This window comes from Anser brachyrhynchus (assembly GCF_964034855.1).
Source record: "Anser brachyrhynchus genome assembly, chromosome: 8".
Lineage (NCBI taxonomy): Eukaryota > Metazoa > Chordata > Aves > Anseriformes > Anatidae > Anser > Anser brachyrhynchus.
This window is the reverse complement of record NC_137702.1, coordinates 10,805,818-10,827,268: the sequence shown is the minus strand read 5'-3', so window position 1 is coordinate 10,827,268 and position 21,451 is coordinate 10,805,818. Positions and strand designations below refer to the sequence as shown.

Here is a 21,451-nt window from a genome sequence, read left to right as displayed (position 1 = left end):
CTGCTAATAAAGACAAGTGTTGGGACCTTTAAAGGTGCCATTCATCTTTTGCCTTTATTAAATTCAATTTTCTTAAGCCCATGATACATCATGAAATTAAGAGTTGACATTCCTGCAGAAACAAAAATATCTATCAAACATAAACAGAAAGGGGAAAAAAAAGAGGCCTCTATTACCATGAATTTATGGCTCAAAGTTGATCTGTTTCCACTTTTTCTTTTTTTTTTTTTTTAACAAGCATATGGTTTGTTTTAGATATCCAAAATGTTATTACGGATCTAGAATTTCATTAGTAATTATTACGAAATGGTGAGCACTCAGACACACGCACACACCCCCAATAGCCCGCCACTCCGAGAGGCGGCCGGGCGCTCGCTCACGTTTCACGACAGCCTGGCGAGCTTAAAACACTCGGCTCCATCCACGCCACCACTTTGCTTTCGTCCAGGTGGGGAAAGGTAGAGGAGAACAGGGGAATTAACAGAAGCTCACTGACGTCTCCCGTCCTTCACCAGCCTGTTCCGCGTCCGCTCTGGCTACACGTGCTGCCTGCTGCCAGCAGCGCTGGGGGCTTTGAGGTCTTGGCCCCCTCCAGCTTCTCCTCGCAGCACAGCCAGAAGTTATGGATGTGCTCAAACAATGCTGCGGAGGTCCAGAGCCTGCAAATAGCCACGAGCTCCCAGAAGAACAAATGCCCCCGCTTGAGTTTTGTAAGCACCGCAATTAGGTGCTTTATTTACCGCTGCAAAGCAACTTGAAAGGAAATCCAGGATTCAAACCAGCAGCAATAAATAAGCAGCTTTTTATTTTTCCTCCCCTCGCCGGGAAAAGTTGAACATGTTTTGTGTTGAGAAATTCTGCACGCGGCTCCCAATTACAGGCATTTGCATTTATATTGTTAGAATACAGCGCTTCTAAAATCAATATTAACACGCTTAAAGAAAGAGACAGCAGCACCCTGTCCCTCCCCTGCGCTGCTCCCCCAAACCCCTTAACAATGGGAACCCACAGAGCCCTGGGCTTATCCAGATCCATTACCAGGGCCGCTCTCTGTACAACAATCTTCTCTTTATGATTTCAGGGCACTTCACGCAGATCTATGTGACAGCTTGCCCAGGTTTTTTTTTTGCCTTTCTTTTTTTTATTTTTTTTTAAATATTCCCCCCAAAAGAGGTACCAGATGCAAGCCCTCCGTGCAGCCTGGCTGTCCCACAGCAGGCTGCCTGCAGGGCACTGCGTAACTGCTATGGGCTTCCCCTTAAAAGGGATTTGAAAAATTCATAAGGGCATGTGAAATCACTGCTATAAACGCAGCTTTTCCCTGCACAACCATCCTAAATGCAACTCCCCTCCCTGCAACACCCGACCAGGGATGCGAGAAGTCAGCTGTCTCGATTTTCCTGATAATAAAAGCAACAAACAAGCAGACAACCACTCTTACTACATTTTCCTGTACCAGCACAGACCTCTGCGGTTCAGAAAAGCAAGCGGCTGAAACTGCACTAATTCCCACAGCGGCATCTTTTTGCTCATCATTTTGGATCCGTGAGCACCGGCATTACTAGGCTAACGGAATACAATGCCCTGCAGAACTTCCCAGCTCTCAAAACCTTTCAGTCCAGAAGTCCACGTGAGAAGAGGACAGGGCACACTTTGGGAGACTGGTTTATATATTTGAGAAAGACTGTGTGGCCTATTCAGTTCGAAAACTACCAGGGAATAATTTATCCCTTACTCCCACCCCCAGTTGAAGAAGTTTAATAAACACGAGAATAAAAGATGCCCGTAAAAATCAGAGCTGACTGTTCAAAACGCAATAAAAACAAGCAGATGCCTTTGAGAGAAAGGGATATTTTTTCTGATAGGGAAAAGCATAAAACTTCCTACCAAAAGACTGCTTTACACCTTCAAAAAAGGTAAGGGGGGGAGAGGCAGGGGAGTCTGACGGAGGGGACAGGCTCAGCACCAGCTCATTTTGTTCAGTTTGGTTTTTTTTGTCCCGTCTTTCAAGAAAAAAAGTCGTTTTATGCACAAGGAGCTTATTTCTTAAACAAACACTCGTGTTTTTGATTTACACCACGGGCTGCTCCTAAATAATTTATGGCGGGTTAAATTTATTGCACAGCCCTGGCCGGCTGCAAATTCGAATTGCCAAATAATTAGATTTTAGGGCAATGCTTATAAATTATCCGCCGATTTGTCCGGACTTGTTTGTCAGTTGCTTTGTGCTTCGGGTCATCTTTGGCATTTCGCTGTTTGTGTTTTAATTGCTGATTTACACTTTGACAGATGAGAGTTGATGCCTCCAAGATCCGGGAGGGGACGGGGGGGTGGTGAAGAGCAGGAAGAATCAGAGCTTTTAAAGGCTTGTGATTCTCCTTTTTTTTCCAAGGCAATTAAAATCGAAAAGGGACATAGTAAGGACAGCCTAGCCTAACAGGTCTGCCTCCTCTGCTTCCATTCAGGGCCTTAATTATTATTTTAACTAAAGCTGCTTCCAAGTGAGCAGCCTCGCACTGGCCCTCAGGGGCAGGAGCCAAGATGACCTCAGAGGTCTCTTCCCCGGTTCTAAATTTTTATTAAACTAACCCAAACTGGGACCATAAAGGCAACACCTCCGTGAGGAGAGGCAGCAGGACTCCTGCTGAATCAGGGCTATCCCTCCCCAAAGGAAGCCTACCTCCACACCCAGGGGAGCCTCACGACGCTTCTGTCCATGGGAAGTCACTCTGCGTGCTGATTAACACCGTTTAAAGGTCTTTGGGGAAGCAGCTGCCCCCCAAATTGCTTCTTTCCATCACTACCTATTTAAAGTACGCGTTTGCACGCACCCAACAATTTAATATGCTAAAACCACTGTCATATCTTGGAAAAACATGACAGGAAATGTGCACCAAAATCCAAACACAAGGGGACAGGCAGGAATATGGAAAGATCATGAAACACGAGGAAAAGATGACATGAAGACAGCAACTGCTCCTTGATCGCGGAATACCCAAGGTCTCTTCCTTCCCCCCTGCTCTTAGCTTAACCTCACCTTCTACCCCCAACATTCAGGGACTGAACCTAATGCCAAAATCTGGATTTCCTTAGTTTTGAGTTGTCCTTTGGGTTCTGCACTGACATCAAACCTGGCTCATGCTTTCAGGTGCTTCCTTACAACTGTGAGGGTGAGGGACCATTTCTCTTTCTTTAACAGGAGCTGAAACTCCCATCTAATCACATGCCCCCGGGAGCTGGAGCTTTAAGAGAGACGTCTAGTCCATGCACCTGCCCGAAGGCATCACCACCTGCCCCTAAATCATTTCCGACTTTGTCTAGGCTGTTTTTACAGACTCCAATAAGAGAGACTCACACACTCCCCAGGCGCTCTGTCCTAGTGTTTCATTAGTCTTATCATTGGAAAGTTTTTCCTAATGCCTCATCTGAATTTCCCTCGCTGTTGTTTAAATTCATGACTGCTCTTCCTATCCACAGCAGACGCAGGCCGGGACATTTCTCTTTCAGATCCTCTTGAAATGGTCTCAATCTCTTTTTTTTTTTTTTTTGAGGTATGGAGTCCTAAGCGAATCGTTTCTCCAGCTCAGATCCCTCCTTACAGGGCACGAACAGGAGCATCCACATCTCGCACGTGACATTTCCCCCCTAAACTTCTCACTGTGAACACGAGGACTTCTTTCATATCTGCCATTGTACCGGACATTCGGAGAGCAGGCTCACAACCCTTGTCCTTCCATCCCAAACAAAACCTTTGGTAGGCATCTGCTCACAACCTGGATCCTGCCTCTCACCATCAGCATCATCTCACTCCCAAAAAAGGAAACAGCTTTGATCTTCCCGGCAGCATGCAGCCATAAGAATAAAGGAGAAGCTCCCTCCTTGTTCCACACCTGGGATGAGAAATGTAGACAGGCCAACATTTCAGCTCACCTCCTCAAGCACTACTGGCACTTATTTCACCACCCAGAAAATCTCCACTGACGCAGACAACGATGTAAGCCCAACAGTTTTGAGGGAGGCTTCACACTCGAACCAAGTTAAAGGCAGCACACAAAAAATTTCAAATATTCCCTACTACAAGACAACAACTACACTATACCCTTAAGTCCACTCCCTTGAACCACAAGCAGCTGGCCTGCGCAGTCCCCACTGCAGAATCATCAAATCACTTCCAGATCCAACCTCTTCACCTGCTATTGAGCAGCACGAACGATCGATGTTCCCAGCAGTGCTAAAACATCTGGACCAGGCAGAAAGGGCATGTTAGTGCATGTAAATGAACAGCCAGGGTTTTACAAACATCACAACTAACCGCTGGTGACAGCACGTTCCTGCCCGGCATTGAGAACTAAAGGACATAGCCAAGAGCTACGCTGCCAGCCACCAAGTGCCCAGACTGAGAGACAATGCAAGGAGGGAACAAAGGGGAAGAAAGCGTGAGACTTGGGCAAGTCCCGTGCCCTCCTCACCAAACAGAGCTGAGCTGTACCTTCTCTTTGTGGGAAAGGCTTTGTTCAAACCTAGGAGAAGACCGGCTAAATGCAGCAGGGACTGTCCCTTAGGAACAGGCAGCCTGAGAAGCAGCCTCCAGAGAGGTGATGTGCGATGGAGGAAGAAGCCGTGGCACCACTCCTTACCTTCAGAAAGGCACACGGTGCCAGCGTCCCCAGCGTCCCACGTTACCCTCATCCGCTGCTTTACGGCGAGGCGAAGCAACCTTTAACCACAGCGCAGCCGACTTGCTGGTTCAGGAATGCGCGGGGATCTTTTCTTTTCAGGGTGACTGAAGCTCAACTACTTTCTGCTGTAACAACAAGCCTGCTTAACTCTGCAACTTGTCACCCGAACGACGTGTAATGTTTGCACAGCTAAGGATACAGCGCTCAAACGGCGCAGGTGGGGAGCTGCCCGCTGTGATGCATGACTGCTGGGGGGGCTCGGCAGGCTGCGAGGGCGAGGTGACTGATTGCTCCAAGGCAGTCATCTCATCGGCCTGTCAAGAGGCAGCCCGACGCCGAGCAGGTTGGGTCAGGTTAGGGCTGCGACAATTGGCCCCCCGAGCACCTGGTATTTTAGGCTTGTTGATATACTAACGCCAGGTTTGTTATCTTCAAGTAAGAAATTGCTTTGTATTTTGGCATACGTCAGGTGTCTTGCCTGGTGGTCTAGTGGCTGCGCTCTCCAGATTTGGGTTCGGTAGCTGTTCACGTTACCTAGCTCATCAGGTTTTAAATAAATACAGCTAATTCTACTGCCTGAAGCCATAACCCGTCCTGTCAGCTCCACGTGGGTCACAGCAAGGTTGGCCCTACTTACTGCAAGAACGAGGCAGGTCTCCAAGGCAAAGCGACTGCCCCAGAGAAGGCAGCTTTTGTGGGCTGCTCCGCAGCTGGTGCCACCGACCTCGCAGGACCAATTCTGAAACGCTGGCTGCTCCCCTCCGATCCCCACATCTTCGAAAATAAAGACATTATTCTCAGTACTGGTCAAAATATTTCACAACAGTCCAGTGGAATTGCAATGAAGCGCATGACATATATAAAACTATAATAAAAAAGAACTGCATTTCTTTAATTTCAGATGCCCCTTGTAGTACATTAAGTTACGGGTATTTACATGCTCTTGGCAGAATCTGTAACAGCTCAGATGAACCAGCTACAAGGCCTCAAAAAGTTTTTTTTTCAAACAATTGTTCCAAAAATTAATGTGAACAGAAAAGCCATCTAAAATAGCTTTTATATGAACTATTTCCTGACACTTTAAGAACTTAAAGCATTACAACATAAGAAGAATGGCGTAACCGCAGCCATGTAGCTTCATTAAACACAGGGTATAAAGTAAGCCCTAATTGGCAAAGAGATGATAAATACGTATTTTTTACTTACTTTTAGTAAAAAAAAGGAAAAGGCTTTAAGTGACTGTGTTACATGCATCTTTAATGACATTCCTCTAGAAACAACACTGTAAGAAGCTGAATTGAGTGCTATGTATTTAAAACTACACCCAAGCCTAAGCTGCATGAAGACAGGTAATTGCAGATTAATATTCCACTGTAATACTTACGCACAAGAGTGCTGAGTTAAAGTTGCCATGGGAAACAAGCCTGAATTTCTTCATTTTCCAGCAATTCATGATCAGCCTTAATAAAGGTTTTGGCAGGTGATTTCTAATGCACCGAGCTTAACGGCTACACAAAAACCGTGCTGGCAGAAACCTGCTACGCAGGGATATCTGGATAGGACACGTATCCCTTGTCTGCCCCTGGATGGGACAGTGACGATCTGCTACCTCGTGAGCTACCTCCTCTATTCCCTCTCAGGACCTTGGCTAGGATTGCCCCGGCAGCTTTCATGGAGCACCGCCTGAAGAGCATGCAGAAGACACCTCGAAGCCTGACGGTCCCTCCCGTAGCCTCCTCCCACGTTTGTAATTCCAGGGACAGAGCCCTCCTAGATGTCCAACTTGCCACCAACTTGCCCACCCCTACCACTCCCCCTGAGCACAGAGCTCAGCACACCTGCTGCTATGCCCTAAGTGTGGTAGAAATCAACACCCGCTGACGTTCCAAGGTCAGTCTGCAAATCACAGCAGCTCAGGAGCAGAGAGGCATCGTGCAGTTGTCCCTACCATGGGACCAACACCACGGGTAGAGGAGCACGGAGATGGAGAGGCAGCGATCATTTTGGCCACTCCAGCTGTACCTGCCTGCGACTGAGAGCCAGAACGGGGAAAAGGCATTTAATGCTCACTTACACCGGCTCTCGAGGAAACACAGCCTGAAACCAATTTAAACTTGTCTTCATTTGTACTTATTGTTACCTTAAGGAAAGGTTGGCTCTCATTTGTTAATGTGATTTTGCCAATCAGGAAATGTACTATGACCACACAGGTTTATCTGCACTACTACTATTCTACTTTAGATTACTATTATGCTTAAATTATTACTATTTTATTTAAAAATAAATCAGTAATTGAACATATGCTTATTTGTAGTCTCAGTGTTTACAGTTTCACGTTGAAGTGTTGAGTAATGTTCTGTATTTGTTCAATTACAAAGTACGTCCAGCTTCATGCGACAGAAGCAATTAAAATGCACTAAAGTATCAGTCAAAACGCACATTAAACAAACTTGAAACAAGTAGGATACACTAAAGAAAACTATCAAAATAATTTCATATTTAAAACATGCTGTTTAAGAGAGCAAGGACGGTATCATCTGTAATTAATCTCTCTGCCTCTGGTGACAGCCTCCTTTAGCAATGAGAAGACCTGAACATTTCAAACCTTCCTTTCACAGAGAGTGGAAGAGGCAGGTTTCTAACTCCCAACTGATTATCAAATTGGAGCGAACCCAAGACACTGAAGTCAAGTACCTGAAAAATTGACATGAGAAACCGGTAACTTGATCGCTACCAAGAGCTCAGTTAGCAATTCAACCGCTCCTAGGCCCAGCTCCTGAGCTGTGCCAGTCCGGGGGTCTGCTGCTCTTTTACACGTCCGGCCAGCAGGTGTACAAGCCTGAACGGCATTTGTTTTTCATGGAAGTGGTTTTAATGGATTACAGTAGAGACTGACATCCAACGTAGAGACATAATTTCATATTCAGCTTTGAACAGCTCTGATTTCTATCATTAGACTTCCTTACATTTAAGAAAATCATTGCTTTTTGCCCACTCTGCTGATGTTGAAGGCGAGACGCATGGCTTGCTGACCGAACGGGGCACAGCCCCTCACTGCAATAATAAAACAGGGATACAGGCAGCTGCAGACCTGAGCTCCTTAACAGCCACTGAAAGCACCAGCCACCATAAACACCGGTGTATACAAGGACAAAGGGACAGAAGAACGATTCCCACCTATTAATGCATCTTCTCCTGTGTATCTCAACCACCGCATGTACCTCCCTCTACATGCTGACAGCGCACAAAAGAGGCAGGCACTTACAAACTCTCAGCAGCCAGCAAAGGGAAGAGAGAAAGTGACGAGTTAGAGCTGACAAATGAAGCACGCCACCACTGCCGTGGCCCCAGGTCCACCGACCTGCACGCTGCGACGGCTCCCGCCTGACCCCACCGGGCTTTGGATCGAATTCCAAACACACAGGCAAGCTTTAAAGAGATGCGAGGGGGCAGCCATAAACATCCCTTACTGCCAATCCCCTACTGACCTTTGGCTGGTTAAAGCACTACGTGACACAGACCGTGCCTCTAGTCTGCCAGTTTTCCCACCTACACGTTTGGGGCAGAGCACTTAAACCCTCCGCGTCCTTTTCTGCCTGGGATGGCCCATCGCTCCTAAATATAGCCACAAAACCTGCAAGCCAGGCTGCCTCTTTGTGCATTTAAATACGTGCTTTGATTTGGGGGCGTATCTCTTGAAAGCTGGGAGCAATCAGGGAGGTGACAGCAAACCGCGAGGACGCAGGGTGGCTGGAGCACACTCCTGATGCTACTGCTCCTCTGCAGACGTAGGGCAGGGGCCAGGACGGAGCAGAAGTGTTAACACAAAGGGCAGCTGCCATACAGCACACAGTGGGGCCACAACACAGATGGCTTCCTAGGGGAACGCTGCTGTCCTCAGCCCTCCCTGATCCCCATTACGGAGGCCGTGCCATGAGACCTTGGAGGGGACAGGACAGCACGAAAGGGGATGGAAATGCAGGAGTCTTCGGGGCTCCCAAAAGAGCATGAAGGACTTCCCCAGGGACAACGTTAGCGAGGCTGCCGGCTGCAGGAGAGCACAAGTAAATACAGCAGGAGGGGGGAGCAGATGTGGCAGGCACACACCTTGGTGTAAATAAAGACAGCTCCTTCTGCTGAGAAACTGGAACATTTTGAAGAGCAGTTAGTGAGAAATGTGAAGTGCACTGCACGGTGGCAAGTGCACTCTGCCAGACTTCGAGGCTGAGATGGCTAAATTTACAGCTATGACTACCCACTGAAAGTAACTTGGATCACGGCTCAGCTCTGTGTGCAGCCTCCTCATCACATTCCAGTGCATTCGAATTTCATTGCATCACCTACTAGGCTTACTTGCTTTACTGCAAGTCAAGTAACAAAAGCAGATAAAGAACTGGGACCACAGTTAAAACCAGCACCTGACCACATCTGGCTCCCAGGTCTGTCCTCAGACCACAGCTACAAAACCTGCCTGGCACTGCTCCACTGAAAGATCCTGCTAGGAAGACCTTGCACGAACCATTCCTGAAAATACGCAGCAGTTTGCTCGCCACGACACACAGCCCAGCAGCAAACTGAGCTAAAGCCACGCTGGTCAGCAGAAAGGAAAGGTGGAGGTAGGGGCACGAGCTGACAAATCTCTTTTCTGTAAATTTGCCTGATTGCAGCAGGCAACTTCAGCCTTTTCAGCGGCACTGATTTCCATGCAGCAAGAGCCATCCCCTTATTTGTCAAACTCATTTGTTTGCGAGGACATGAGGGACTGGCAGGCCTCACACCACACGCGATACGACACAGACGCTGAACACAGCAGGCTGGAAAAAAACACCACCGAAGAACATCTCCGCCTTAAAGGTGCAACAAAATATATAGCAGATCTGCATTGGCCCAGGCCATTACTTTCCCCGGCAAGGACTTGGGGACAAAGCTCCTTAAAACAGTAGTAATCATATTCCACTCATGCTCCTTTTTACTGCCAGCTGTAAACTAGCTCCCCATGCATCATGGTTTTGCATCAAAATGTGCACAGACCAAGCCCATCTCCAAAGGGACAAGGTAGATCCGATTTACAGCTTTGACAGGCCTGTGCACCCGAGGCTGAGCGTGCAGGAAATAGCCTGACATCTCACTTGGAGAGCGCTTAAAACCGCTGCCAGGCCTGGATGCGGAGCCACAGCAGCCTCCCACAAAGACCCAGCAAAAGGGCAGCAAATTTGCAGTCCTTTTTTCGGGCAACACCGGAGACGAGTGGCACCGCCGGGGAAGAGACGAGCCAGGTCTGATCCCAACCTGCAGCACGCCTTTGGCAGGACAAGCCCAGAGGAAACCACGGCTGCACTGGGAAACGAACACACTGCATCAAGCCATCTCAGTAACGAGATACCATGTTGATTACTCTCCAGCCTTTAGCACAGTCGAAGCAAAGCAAAGAGAATTTATTCTCAGAGCCAACGCGCCAGCAATAGCAGTAAGAGGCCAGTTGCTCAATGCACAGGAGGGCGTGAAGTCCAAGTTCCATTTCGAGACTCGGAAATTCTGCTGGTTTGTCACCAACCCAATATTATACTTCGTCTTTTTAGCATGTTTTTCCAATTTAAATGGAAACCCTAGCCCTGTCCTGCTGACAACTGAAAATACATTTACTAAGTTGCTCTGCGCTATTACGGAAGAACTGCCTGCAGAAAAACATCTGAGCTTCAGGTGGATCTCTGCACGTCTCAGGAGGTAAAGCACTGACAAATCGCCCCAAAGCTGACCAGTTCATCTCATTACACTCCACAGTTAACAACCACACAAAATAACTTCAGTAACGGCCTTTTACCTTGCAGAATCAAACAGGGTTGTTGTGAGTACTCTACCAATGCAGGTTCCCAGCCTGCAATTTTTAAACCCTCTCCAGTTCAGGCAGATGACAGGCACGCACGACTTTAAGTAGCATTTCTGACATTGTATTGTCACTTCCCTGATGGAAATCAGGCTCCATATGTTCGTTCCCACCACAAGGGCCTCACATTGCTCCTCAGAGAGCAGGCGATAGCTAAGAGCTCTGGAGGACCAACGACAGGAAGAAGGTGGCAGAAACCAAAGGAAACGAGCCAGTGAGCACCGTGTCTTTTCCCCTCCCCCTCTCGCAAACGGCAGCAGCAACTCACAAGGGGAAAATTAACAGGATCAACTATTTACCTGAGGATGAATCTGTGGTTTGTCACACGTGGCCTCAAAATCCAGCACTAAGAAGTAGTGATATCTCTGTGGAGGGAAGGACGACATTGCTGCCATGGAAGCTCCAAAGCCGTGGGACGCCAGTTTCCTGCTTACGATGGAGCCGTACCCTTTGAGAACACCAGGCAGGAGGAGGGAGCACACAGCTTGTCTTGCCCTTGGAAGTAAGTTTTGGGGAAACTTTGCTGCTCCAGTATGGAGGAGTGCTATCATTGAACATCCAGGGGCATCTGAAACTGAAGAGAGACTCGTGTTACTTAGGCACATCTCATCTCTGCTAGCATTGCTCCACTGCGCTTCTCCGTCGGGGGTTTTCTCTGTGCTTCCCGGTGGAGGTTCCAGCCTTGCAAACCTGGAATAACGCGGCAACCTGCCCTCAGCACGACAGGTGCCATTTGGACCGAGCTCACGGTGTCCAGAATCACAGGTAACTGGAAATTAACCTCTGCAAACAGCTCTAAGTGAAGAACCACGAGCCACACAACATTCACGGCTCCAGGCACCAGATTACACCTCCCCGTTGGACCTTATCACAGCAGAACCCAACACGAACCATGTCGCATGAAAAGCCTGACCTACACCTACTGAAGATTCAGAGGAGGCCTTTCATCTGTTCATATACAATGCAACTTCTGATACATGGCAGGAATTAAACATCAACACTACAACCCATCGGAACGGCTTGGCCCCGAAAACGCCTGTTAGGCGCACTGAAACCTCCACGTTCCGCTACAAACCCACACGTCTGGGGGCCAGAGGAGCCCTCCCCGGGGAAGTTCTCATTTGCCCCGTGTACCAGGTTTCCCAGCATTGCGATTTTAGTGCTGCACTGGATTTCTGACTCCAGGTATTTCTCCGAGGAAGACGCTGGTACAACAAACCTACATGTGAACAGCAGGCACCAAGCTGTCCTTCCAGCAAAATGCAAGCAAGACTTTATAGGTTATCACCTCCCTCCCTCCTCCCCAGAAATGCCTCATGCAGCCATCACCTTCTGATGCTTCTATTCGATAACGGCTATTTAATAAATTACCCCACCCACGTGAGACTGTCTGGATTTCCCCTCTACACTTTTTCTTTTCAAATGTTGCAAAATGATTGCCCCGGGGCTGCTCCCAGGCTCACATTTACGAGGACGAGACACCCAGCCCCACTCACAGAGCTGGCACACAGCTGGGGACAGCGGCCGATGGTGGCAAAACAGGTGAATTTGGGCAACCCCATCCTCCCAAGCAAGGATACAGCAGGGCATAATTCCCCACACACATCACACCCTCTCGCTGTGGGGCTGGGGACAACAGGCATCGTCTGCTTTTGGCTCCGGGCAGAGCCCCATCGCTGCCCAAGGCCAGCCACGCGCGCGCTTGCTTTTCCTCCGTGAAATGGGAGAGACAAAACAGAGGACTCGCAGCCTGCGACCAAAGTCGCTATTTGCACAAAAGACAGCATTTGCTCTTTCCCAGCCGTTAGTCCATCAGGTAAATAACGCACGTGCCAAAACACACACTTAATGAGGTAAATAACACGCCTCGAATAGCGGCTAAATCTGTATTTACCTGCGAGCCCAGAGAAACTCGGAAGGACCAGATTAGGAGATAATTGCGGCCGAGGAGGCCGCGTGCTCCGAGTAAACACACATTTTGCGCCCTTGCCTTCTGAGGGCTGCAGTGCGAGGAGCACCCGGGCACTGCACAGCTGGAAACCAGAGGAGCCGGGGCGGGTTCAGGTGGAGCCGCTGCCCGCGGTGCGAACGTGGCTGCACCTTGTGGCTCTCCTGTCCTAGGGGACCACTTGCTGTACTAAAGCAGCGTGCCAGGCAGCAGGTACCTGGAAAACTGCTAGCACAAGTTACAAAACCGTAACAAAGAGCTATGCTGCAAGCCCAACACTGCGTTTATCCTAGAGGGGCTCAGCTCTACCTATTGCTTTTCCATCTACAGCTTTCACTGTCATTAACAGATGCGTTACTGCCTGACAGAAGTTACATTCACTTCTAACCTGCCCCAAATAAGAGAGATTTGAGGTGTATGTGCTTTCAGTCTTCAAGCACTTGGCTATGAATCTGAAGGTCCATCACAGCAAATATAACGTCCCCGAATAAAGCAGCGTGTAAGTTAGTTGCGCTAAAACCTGGTCTTTAGCCTACTGCATGAAGTAAAATATAGAGTTGGGTTGGAGGAGGCAGGCAGGCTGCAACCCCTATATCAAACGCAGGCAGTAAACCATAGCACACCGTGCACCCACACACAGCAGGACCAGCACTTCTCTGTTGCATCTTAACTGGCACGGCCAGGGCATCAGACCTGCTCCTGGGAATCTTTGGGCTAACCCCTGCCATGCGCAGCGATGCAGCGATCCCCAAGAGGATGCTAACCGAGCCTGAGTCCACGTGGCAAAGACAAGCCGGGTGTCTCTGCGGGATTTGGGCTCATTGCCACGTGGCATCAGCAGCCAGGCAGGTCCGTGCCACGCAGGCACCATGGAACAGCCACAGAGGGAAACACCATCCAACACCAGCGCCTGCTCTTACCAACATGGTCCGCACCTAGTGCCATCAGGCGCCTCGTCTTAAAACGTGGGGAGCAGAGGGAGCTATGCCCTGAACAACGGTGTGCAAGTGGGGTATTTCCTGCTGATTCCCCGCCGCGGGCTGCATACAAATACGAGCAGCCCCCCTGCAAACCCCGCACTGCGAGCCAAATGAAGTTTTAACTGCGTGTTTACCCAGCCACTGCTCCAGGTGCCCTGGGAAGACCTTACATCATCTTCTCTGGCAGGGTCAGAGTGCCTCAGAGCACAAGATAGCTGGTGAGCAAACACACTTTATTAGAAGTCATGTAAAGCACTTATAACTGCTATGACAATGCAAGGCACTAGTAATTATCCCCTATTTTTCTTCCAAAGGGACAACAATGCAAGCAGCACGGCTTCAAAAATCAGAAACGGTGCTCTGTCCTGACAAACCCACATGTTGCATGAGCCCATTTCCACACCTAAGTGAAAAAACACATTGCCTATGCACACAGGGTCAGATTATAGCCTCAGATAGCGCAAACTGTCACAGCTGGCTTCCAACCCTCCCAGGTTAATATTTCATACCACACAGCTCCAACTCCTCACACAGATATGTAAGAAACGTAACGGGACCACGAACAGAGGCTGGACTGGAGGAATTATTTTGACAGATTGTACGCAGACCTAGGAAAAGGTGACAGCACTTTACACCTGCAACACCCAGTAACAGGGAAACAGCCACGTGTGCCGGGTTGCAGCTGGAAGACACAGTCAGCATCAGGTGCCCTGTAAGTGTGCCACACGCGACATCACCAGCTACCATCAGCAACTGGCTCTTCAAATTTAAAGATATAAATATATTTATCTGGACGTCGGCTGCAGGTAACGGGACGAGCTCAGGCTGACCACGATTCTCACTTGCTCGTGGTCCAGGCACGCGGTGACAAAGCATGAGTTTGGTCAGCTGCGTGTAAGGAGTCGAGCGAAGAACCTGCACCAGCAGCTGTCGTGCCCCAGGCTTTGCACCAGGGCGGATGCTCAGCAGGAACCTCAAGCAGCAAGGAAGAGGAGAGGAAACGAGTTGCATGGGATGAACGGGATAACGGCTGAGTCAAAGCAGGGCACTGCAAGGGCTCAACCTGCAGGCCAGCCCCAAAGCCACACGAACGTACAGAGGTGCGCGCTTGCAAGTTGCCCAGGACGCAAATCCATCAATGCCAAGACTCCTCAGCCTACGATCTTGAGCTCACCGGGCCCTCTGCACTTAACATAAATGCTTACTTTTTACAACCACATCTAATTAAAGTCACCTGCAGCGAAAGATGGCATAACTTTAACAGCTTGCTTTTAACCCCAAAATATTCCTTCACCACTCAGTTTGATAAGCTCGGGCAGGAGAGGGGAAAAGACAAATGTTTCTTGGGTTGCCCCTCCAACCTTGAAGGATTTATTTCATGAGAGCCTCCATTTACATGCTAAATTACTTTATGTTACGGTAAAGTGGCCTTAACAAAGCATATCTATAAAAAAAAAGAAATAGCCTAAATGACAATGCAAACTGTAATTTTAAAAAAGCAAGAAATAAAAAAATAAAAGCAAGCAAGCTTTGGGAATAGCATGGCTCAGTTTATTCCCTGTGCAAAGCCTGGGCAGAGGCAAGTACAACTCCTGGTCTCTTGCAGACAGCTAAACTTGAGGCTAGAGCAACCAAACATAATCCAAAATGTAAGTCAGGTTTGTCTCATTTTATTGAATTAGATTCATAAATATAGAGGATAAAAAGAGAGGGCAATAAAGATGCATTTTGTGGAATAAAATTGCATACACTTAGCAACTCCTGGAACAGAGTATGGCAAAAAGAAGGCAGGACTTCCAATTTGGGAACTGTTCAAATGCATGCTCGCAGGTCAAATGTGAGCCCATATTTCACTTGTGTGTAGATATAACTGAAGAACAATAGAGAGATCTTAGTTTTTTTTAAATCAACATTGACCTAAAACAAAATATTTCATGAGAGAGACTACAGTCCAAGAGATGACAGCACCTGGCTAGCCTGGGAGACGGGAAACAAGAGACTTAAGGACAAAACCAGCTTATCCGAACTGGCACTCTCCAAACTTGCAAAAAAAAAAATACATAAAGTAAAACAAACAGAACACAAAGCTTTTATAACCGTTTTAATGATGTGACATGATTTTAGACAGGTAAGTTTGCTTCTTTAATTTGCAGCCTCACAGCGTCACCCCTTGAGCGTTAATCCAGAACCCTTCCGTGACAGCACTCCATTTCTGGCTGGGTTTGCCTGTGGCACCGGTAGACAACCAAGCCCGTATTTTGGGAAATCTGTAACGTCACTTCCCCCGAGCGCTGCCATGGGATGCCTACGTGTTGTCCCCTCATTACTCATCACAGATACAACTTGGATTTAATCGTTCGGTTTTCACAGCGCTCCAGAATCGCTCGCAGCTTCTCCCCACTACAGACGAAGAGCCCCCTGTTCTCAAGAACTTACAGTCTGAAGTCAGACCCAGCGCAGTACGGGAGGGTAACAGCAGAGAAGAAGGGGTTCCAGGGGCAAAGTGGCGACTGCTCGTCTGAGAGGGACGCACGTCTTGGCAGTTCAATTAAAAACCAACCACGGGGGCATTACAGACGAGACGAGCGAACGCGGGGAGGGCTGACTACAGGACGGAGGGCGCTGCCGGGTTCGGTTCTCACCCGTTCCTCGAGCTCATTCTTCCCGCTGCGTTCCTCGGCTGCTATGTCAGAGGCACGGGCTCTGTCCGAGCACCAGCATCTCTTCCATTGTGACACCACAGACGCGATGGCTTGTGAGATCACAATGAGCGAGGCGGGAGGCGCCGGTTTGGGGCTACCACTCCCTACGAGGCTGGGAAACAAACAGAGCTCAGTTCACGTGCAGCACAGCGACACCCGCGCCCGCCGACTGCTCCGCGCAGACCACCCAGGAGCGCTCCCGAAGATGCGTGGAGCAATTCCGCTCCCATTTTATTAGGCCACCTCCACTAGGCAACCCACTTTCGTCACCTCCTTGACTGGTCTCTTAAGAGAGGTTTTGCTGGGTATTTTTAAAACCTCCTCCATCAGTAAGCGTGGATCAGCAAACGGACCTAAGCTGAGGCTTGAAGAAGCTCCACAAAGTAAAGGATTGGTCACGTAGAGAAAATGCAGAGGAGGGAAACGACAAAAATTAAAACAAAGAAGTAAGAGCAGATGTATACAACAGGTTGGAAAGCCGCAGGGGAAGAGCGGGTTCAGTACTGCAGCAAAGAGTTACTGAGTTCAGACAAGAACCCTCTGGTCCAGTCTCCCACCTCTGCGTGGGAGCCGTAAGAAATGCCCTGGGGTGAAGCTACGCAGAACGGGGTTAACCACCCCAAGAGCCCTCGGGGGCCAGAAGCAGGCAGGCCCATCCTTCCCTCTCGGCCTTATTCTCCTGTCGGTTATCTCGCACCCGGTCCTGCGCTCGTCAGGCCTCGCCGTGAGCCGATTCAACCACAGGAACCCACAACAGGGCTAACGCGGCCAGAATAAAACACAGTTAAAGCAAGATAGTTTCCTGCTGGCTCCGTGAGGCAAATCAGCTCAGGGACGGGCTGGACGAGCGCCAAAGCTCCGCCGAGGGGCTGTGCCCACGCTGGCAGAAGCAGGAGGGAGATGAGCCCGGGGAGCTGCTGGCTCGCTCGGCCCCTCACCCCACCGCGTGCTCAGCCCAGGACACCTGTGCCCGGGGTGGCGCGGCATTTTGTAGAGCACAGAGAAGGTGTCCTGGCTCCAGCAGCACAAACACACAAAACCTGGAGTCAGCAAGCCCATCGGGCCATCCCGCCCGAACCTCGCGTAACGCTGGCCGTAAAGTTTCCGCTTCATTACTCCTGAATCGAGCCCAAAGGCTCGCACATCTTTCAGAAAAGTTCCCGGCCTTGAGCTGCGGCACCAAACACGGGGGCTCCCAATTACCTGCAGCCCGCTCCTTCCAGTGGCCAAGCACTTCACTGGCAAAAAAATAACAACACCTTAGTTTTCATTCAAACCTTCCCAGCCCTGGGCTTCGGGAAGAGCTCTGAAATTTACGGCACTGCGATGCTCTCAACCCGCAGAGCTCCCTGCGCCAGAAATAAGAGATTTGTAGCCACTACGCTTCCAGTCAGGGAAAGCTGCTGCTGCACGTTGGCCTAATTCTGTGAAAGGCGAAACGCCAGCCAGCCTCTTGTTTAACGGAATCTAGCACGCAGTCACCTGGTTTTCTTACAAGAGTGCCACAGTCGCTCAAAGCACTCACACAGCTGCACACCTTCGTTACCTGAAATATGGACTTGAAGGTTAGCACCTAAGAGTGCCAAATGAATCTTAGTTTACTCCTCAAGTTTGATCTTCACATATGAAATCTGGAAGCGTTAAAAAAAAAAAAAAGAATCTGTACTCTGCCAAAGGTCTGTCCTGTTGGACAGGCAAATACACGCCGCAAGCCGGGCAGCACCTACAACAGGGCGCGAGCTCCACACAACCCGGGCTCAGCGACCCTGGGAAACCAGCACAGAAGTTGATAACTCTAATACCCAACCAGTTAAGGAGAAAAACTAAACTACAACGAGTACAACTGAAGTTATTAAAAAAAAAAAAAAGTTGGTTAGGAGTGAGGTATCACCTGTACAACGTATCTGGAGAGAACGCAACCACTCAGCTGGCAGCTGACCAACAGAGGCGACCTCTCCTAAGGGAGAGAAGTTGCCCGGTGGTCCCCGGCAGCGACGGCTGCCACCGCTGCTCCAGCGCACGCCCTGTGAGCACCAGCTCGGCCTCTTCCCCCCAACTCCTCCGCTTGCTGTTGCGCCACGCTGCTGTACCGCTCAGCGCTGCCAGAGTAAAACACCAGGAGTCACCAGGATGACCGCTTCCAGCAGCAACACGCGCTTCAGATCCACCCTCGCGGAAGAGGCACAGCTCCTTCACAGCCTCCCGTGTTCTCCTACGGAGACAGCGCCGACAGCCAGCCCCACGCCCGCACAGCGCCGGCCCTGCGCCCTACAGCCCCCCTGCCCTGTACCCGGAGCTGGCTACTGGGTCCGTACAGGAGCGGAGTCAAGCGCAAAAACTTCACATACTTAAGCCTCTTCCAGAGCTTTATTTCCAAAATTAAAAGGAGGAAAAGAATAATAATAGTAAAAAAAATAAAAAATCAAATTGAAGTTAAGTATCTCTCAACTGCAAAGCAGAACCTTAAGGCCACATCAAACCATTGCAGTGTACGCTCAATCCAAAAGCTTTATTTAGCATCAAGCACATTAGCGTGTTTTCTTTTTAATGCTTTAAATGGGTTTCTTCTTCTTCTGGGTTTTGGTAACACTCAAATCTGTCTGGCTATAACACTTTTTTTTTTTTTGAGAAACAAAACTACACCATTCACGTACAGCCACCCAAAGTTTGACAGAAACAAGAACCGTAAGAGGGCCACTCTTTGAAATGAGACAAGTATTTAGTCCGTGCAATAAAATAACATCAAAATTCAGCTGCAAAGACCAGAACTCAGTACTTGAAAGGGAACAAAAATATCTGAAATCCAACTTCCCAAGCCCACACACTGAAGAGTAACCAACTGGACCTCTAACACGTTACTTATTTTAAGAACAATTCTTTCTTGGAATAAAAAACTCATACACCAACTTTAACACAAAGCGAAGAGATGCACAACCGAACGGTAAAATCAATTCCAGCTACCTTTAGAAAAACAAAGCTCTCAAACAACTCTCTGCTAACACCTGATGGGACGAGCCTCACGGAGCAGCGCCTGCTCAGCGCCCCGTGCACCTCACCCTTCCCGAGGCATGCTGCAGGCTTTAACCAAACGGGAAACTCCCCTGGTCCCTTCCGCTGCAACTGAACGGGCATCAAGAGCTCAGAGCAAGCGGCAGCTATCCACCCACCCACTGCTGAAACCCAGAGCTCAGTAAGGAGAAGGATTAAGCAGAGAAAAGGTAAATCAAGTGTTAGGCTTATGAGCAAACAGACCAGCAACGACCACGTAAATCCACCAGGCACAGACTCGGGAGAGACAGCGCACGAGGGGCCAATGCCAACACCTCCCCACACGTCCCAGCCGAGAAGAAACACCCGCAACAGCACAGCAGCAAGGAGAGGGAGGGAGGCAAAATTCCCACTGCCCGCGAGGAGACGAGCCAGCAGCTCCGTGCTCCTCGGCCTCAAGCTGCCTCCAGAGCCTTAGGATCTGAGGCAGGGGGCCAAAAACCTCAAAAGGAGGGGGTTAAAAAAAAAAAAAGGAGGTGGGGGAAGGACCCCAACCTCCTCCTCCCCCACACCCCCAGGGGCCCTCCCCGGCGCTGCCGCCCCCCTCCCTCCCCTCCCGCCGCCGGGGGGGCAGCCCTCCTCCCCTCCCTCAGCCCCCCGACCCCCCCCCCGCGACCGCCCCCCCCCTCCGGCCCCCAGCATCTCGCCCCGTGGGCCCAGCACCGCGGCGGCCCGTGCGGCCCCGCGCCCCGGCCGGCCCCAAGCCGCGGCCCGGCCCCCAGCGGCTCCCAGCGGCCCAGGCCCCGCCACGCCCCCCCCCCCCCCGCGGCCTCCCCCCGCTCCCCGCCTCCCTCCCCCGGGGGGGGCCCCACCGGGAACCGGGGCCTAGCCCCCACCCTCCCTCCCCAACCTCCCCGGCCGGGCCTCCCCCTTCCCCGGCCCGGCCCACGGCGGCCCCACGCCTCCGCCGGGCCCTCCCCGGCCGGGCCCCGCCGCCGCCTCCCGAGGCCCGGCGGCGCCGCGCCCCCACCCCCCCCGGCTCCCCGGGGCCCCCCCGGGCCGCAGCCGCTCCGCACCACGAGTCCCCAGCACCGCCGCTCACCTCCGCGCACTCTGACCTCCGACCCCGCTCTGAGCGGCAGCGCCGCCGACCAACCGCAGCGCCGCCTGCCGCCGCCGGGGGCGGGGCTTCCTCGCCGCCGCTGGCCTCCCGGCGCAAGCGCCCGGCCGGAAGCGAGGCGCGGGGCACGCTGGGGGTTGTAGTTTTGTGGGGGGGGTGGGGATGCCGCGCCTCGACGCCGCTGTGCCCGCCTCCTGGCGGCCCGCGGGGCAGGCCCTCGCAGCAGTGGGGCGAGGCCGTGTCGTGTCGTTATCTGTCCCCGTCGTTCTCACGGGCCGCTTGTGTCCCCAAGTGTCCTCCTCATCCCCACTGATGTCCTCACGGGCCACCCCTCGTGTCCCCAAGCACCACTCTCTGGTGTCCCCAAGCACCACTCTGGTGTCCCCAAGCACCACTCAGTCATGTCCCCCACAGGGACCGCCCCTCCCTCTCCCCATACATCTCCCCATCTTGTCTCCAAAACCCACGCTTTGTGTCCCCGCAGCCCACACCGTCACGTCCCCAAGTGCCACCTCCCAGCCCTCCAGGTGCCACACACAGCCCGCGGCTCAGCACGGGGCTCCTCAGGACACGGGGACCTGGCCCACACCGGGTGCAGCGGAGTTACTCCTGAGCAGACAAATGCTCTCAGTCAGTATAGGCAGGCTTTAAATGTGTAGTTAAAATATAGGGCCCAGTCAGCAAATGCAATGCCAGCTTTAAATTGAATATCCCATGCGCATGGAGCTCCTGCTGACTGTGGAAGGGGACACCACGTCCCCTCAAACACTGTTCCGGCTGAAGAGGCTTCACCACATGCTGTCTCATATCCCTGCCCCAAGCCAGCACCTGCCTGGTGTCTTGCTGAACCTTTAGAGAACCACACAAACTTGCTCCGACATTCAAATTTGTCTATCCTGTGTAAAAAAAATAAATACCAAATGCTACAAAGATGACCACATCAGTCACTGGCTTCCAGGCTCCTCTGCATTCATGCAGCTGTCTGGTCCTAAAACCTGTGTGTGGACCTTGCCCTGTCTTTGCTGGACATCCCTAAGCTAGCATCTCCTCCCTGTGCATGTGGATGGCACCCTCAGCTAGGATACATGCAGCTTACCTCCAGAGATGCCTGTCTATAACCCCTGAACAACACAGCTGCTATGCCAACCAT

At 50.8% G+C, this 21,451-nt stretch overlaps 1 protein-coding gene across 10 annotated transcripts in view; it reads right to left on the bottom strand.

Moving 5' to 3' along the window:
* Window positions 1-20,413, bottom strand: part of ERI3 (ERI1 exoribonuclease family member 3) — a 118,135-nt gene extending 97,722 nt beyond the window's left edge. For 3 of the 10 annotated variants that reach the window (XM_080603439.1, XM_080603431.1, XM_080603438.1), the window contains exons 1-2: window positions 20,284-20,413; window positions 10,863-11,137 (exon numbers count right to left, since the gene is read on the bottom strand). In XM_080603439.1, coding sequence (XP_080459565.1) covers window positions 10,863-11,114 — 252 coding nt within the window. In that variant the 5' untranslated portion in view covers window positions 11,115-11,137; window positions 20,284-20,413. Of the gene's footprint in view, window positions 1-10,862; window positions 11,138-16,133; window positions 18,056-20,257 lie in introns of those variants that run through there. The other 7 variants (XM_080603437.1, XM_080603435.1, XM_080603436.1 and 4 more) reach the window with 7 other exon arrangements.
* Between the last annotated feature and the right edge of the window lie 1,038 nt (window positions 20,414-21,451).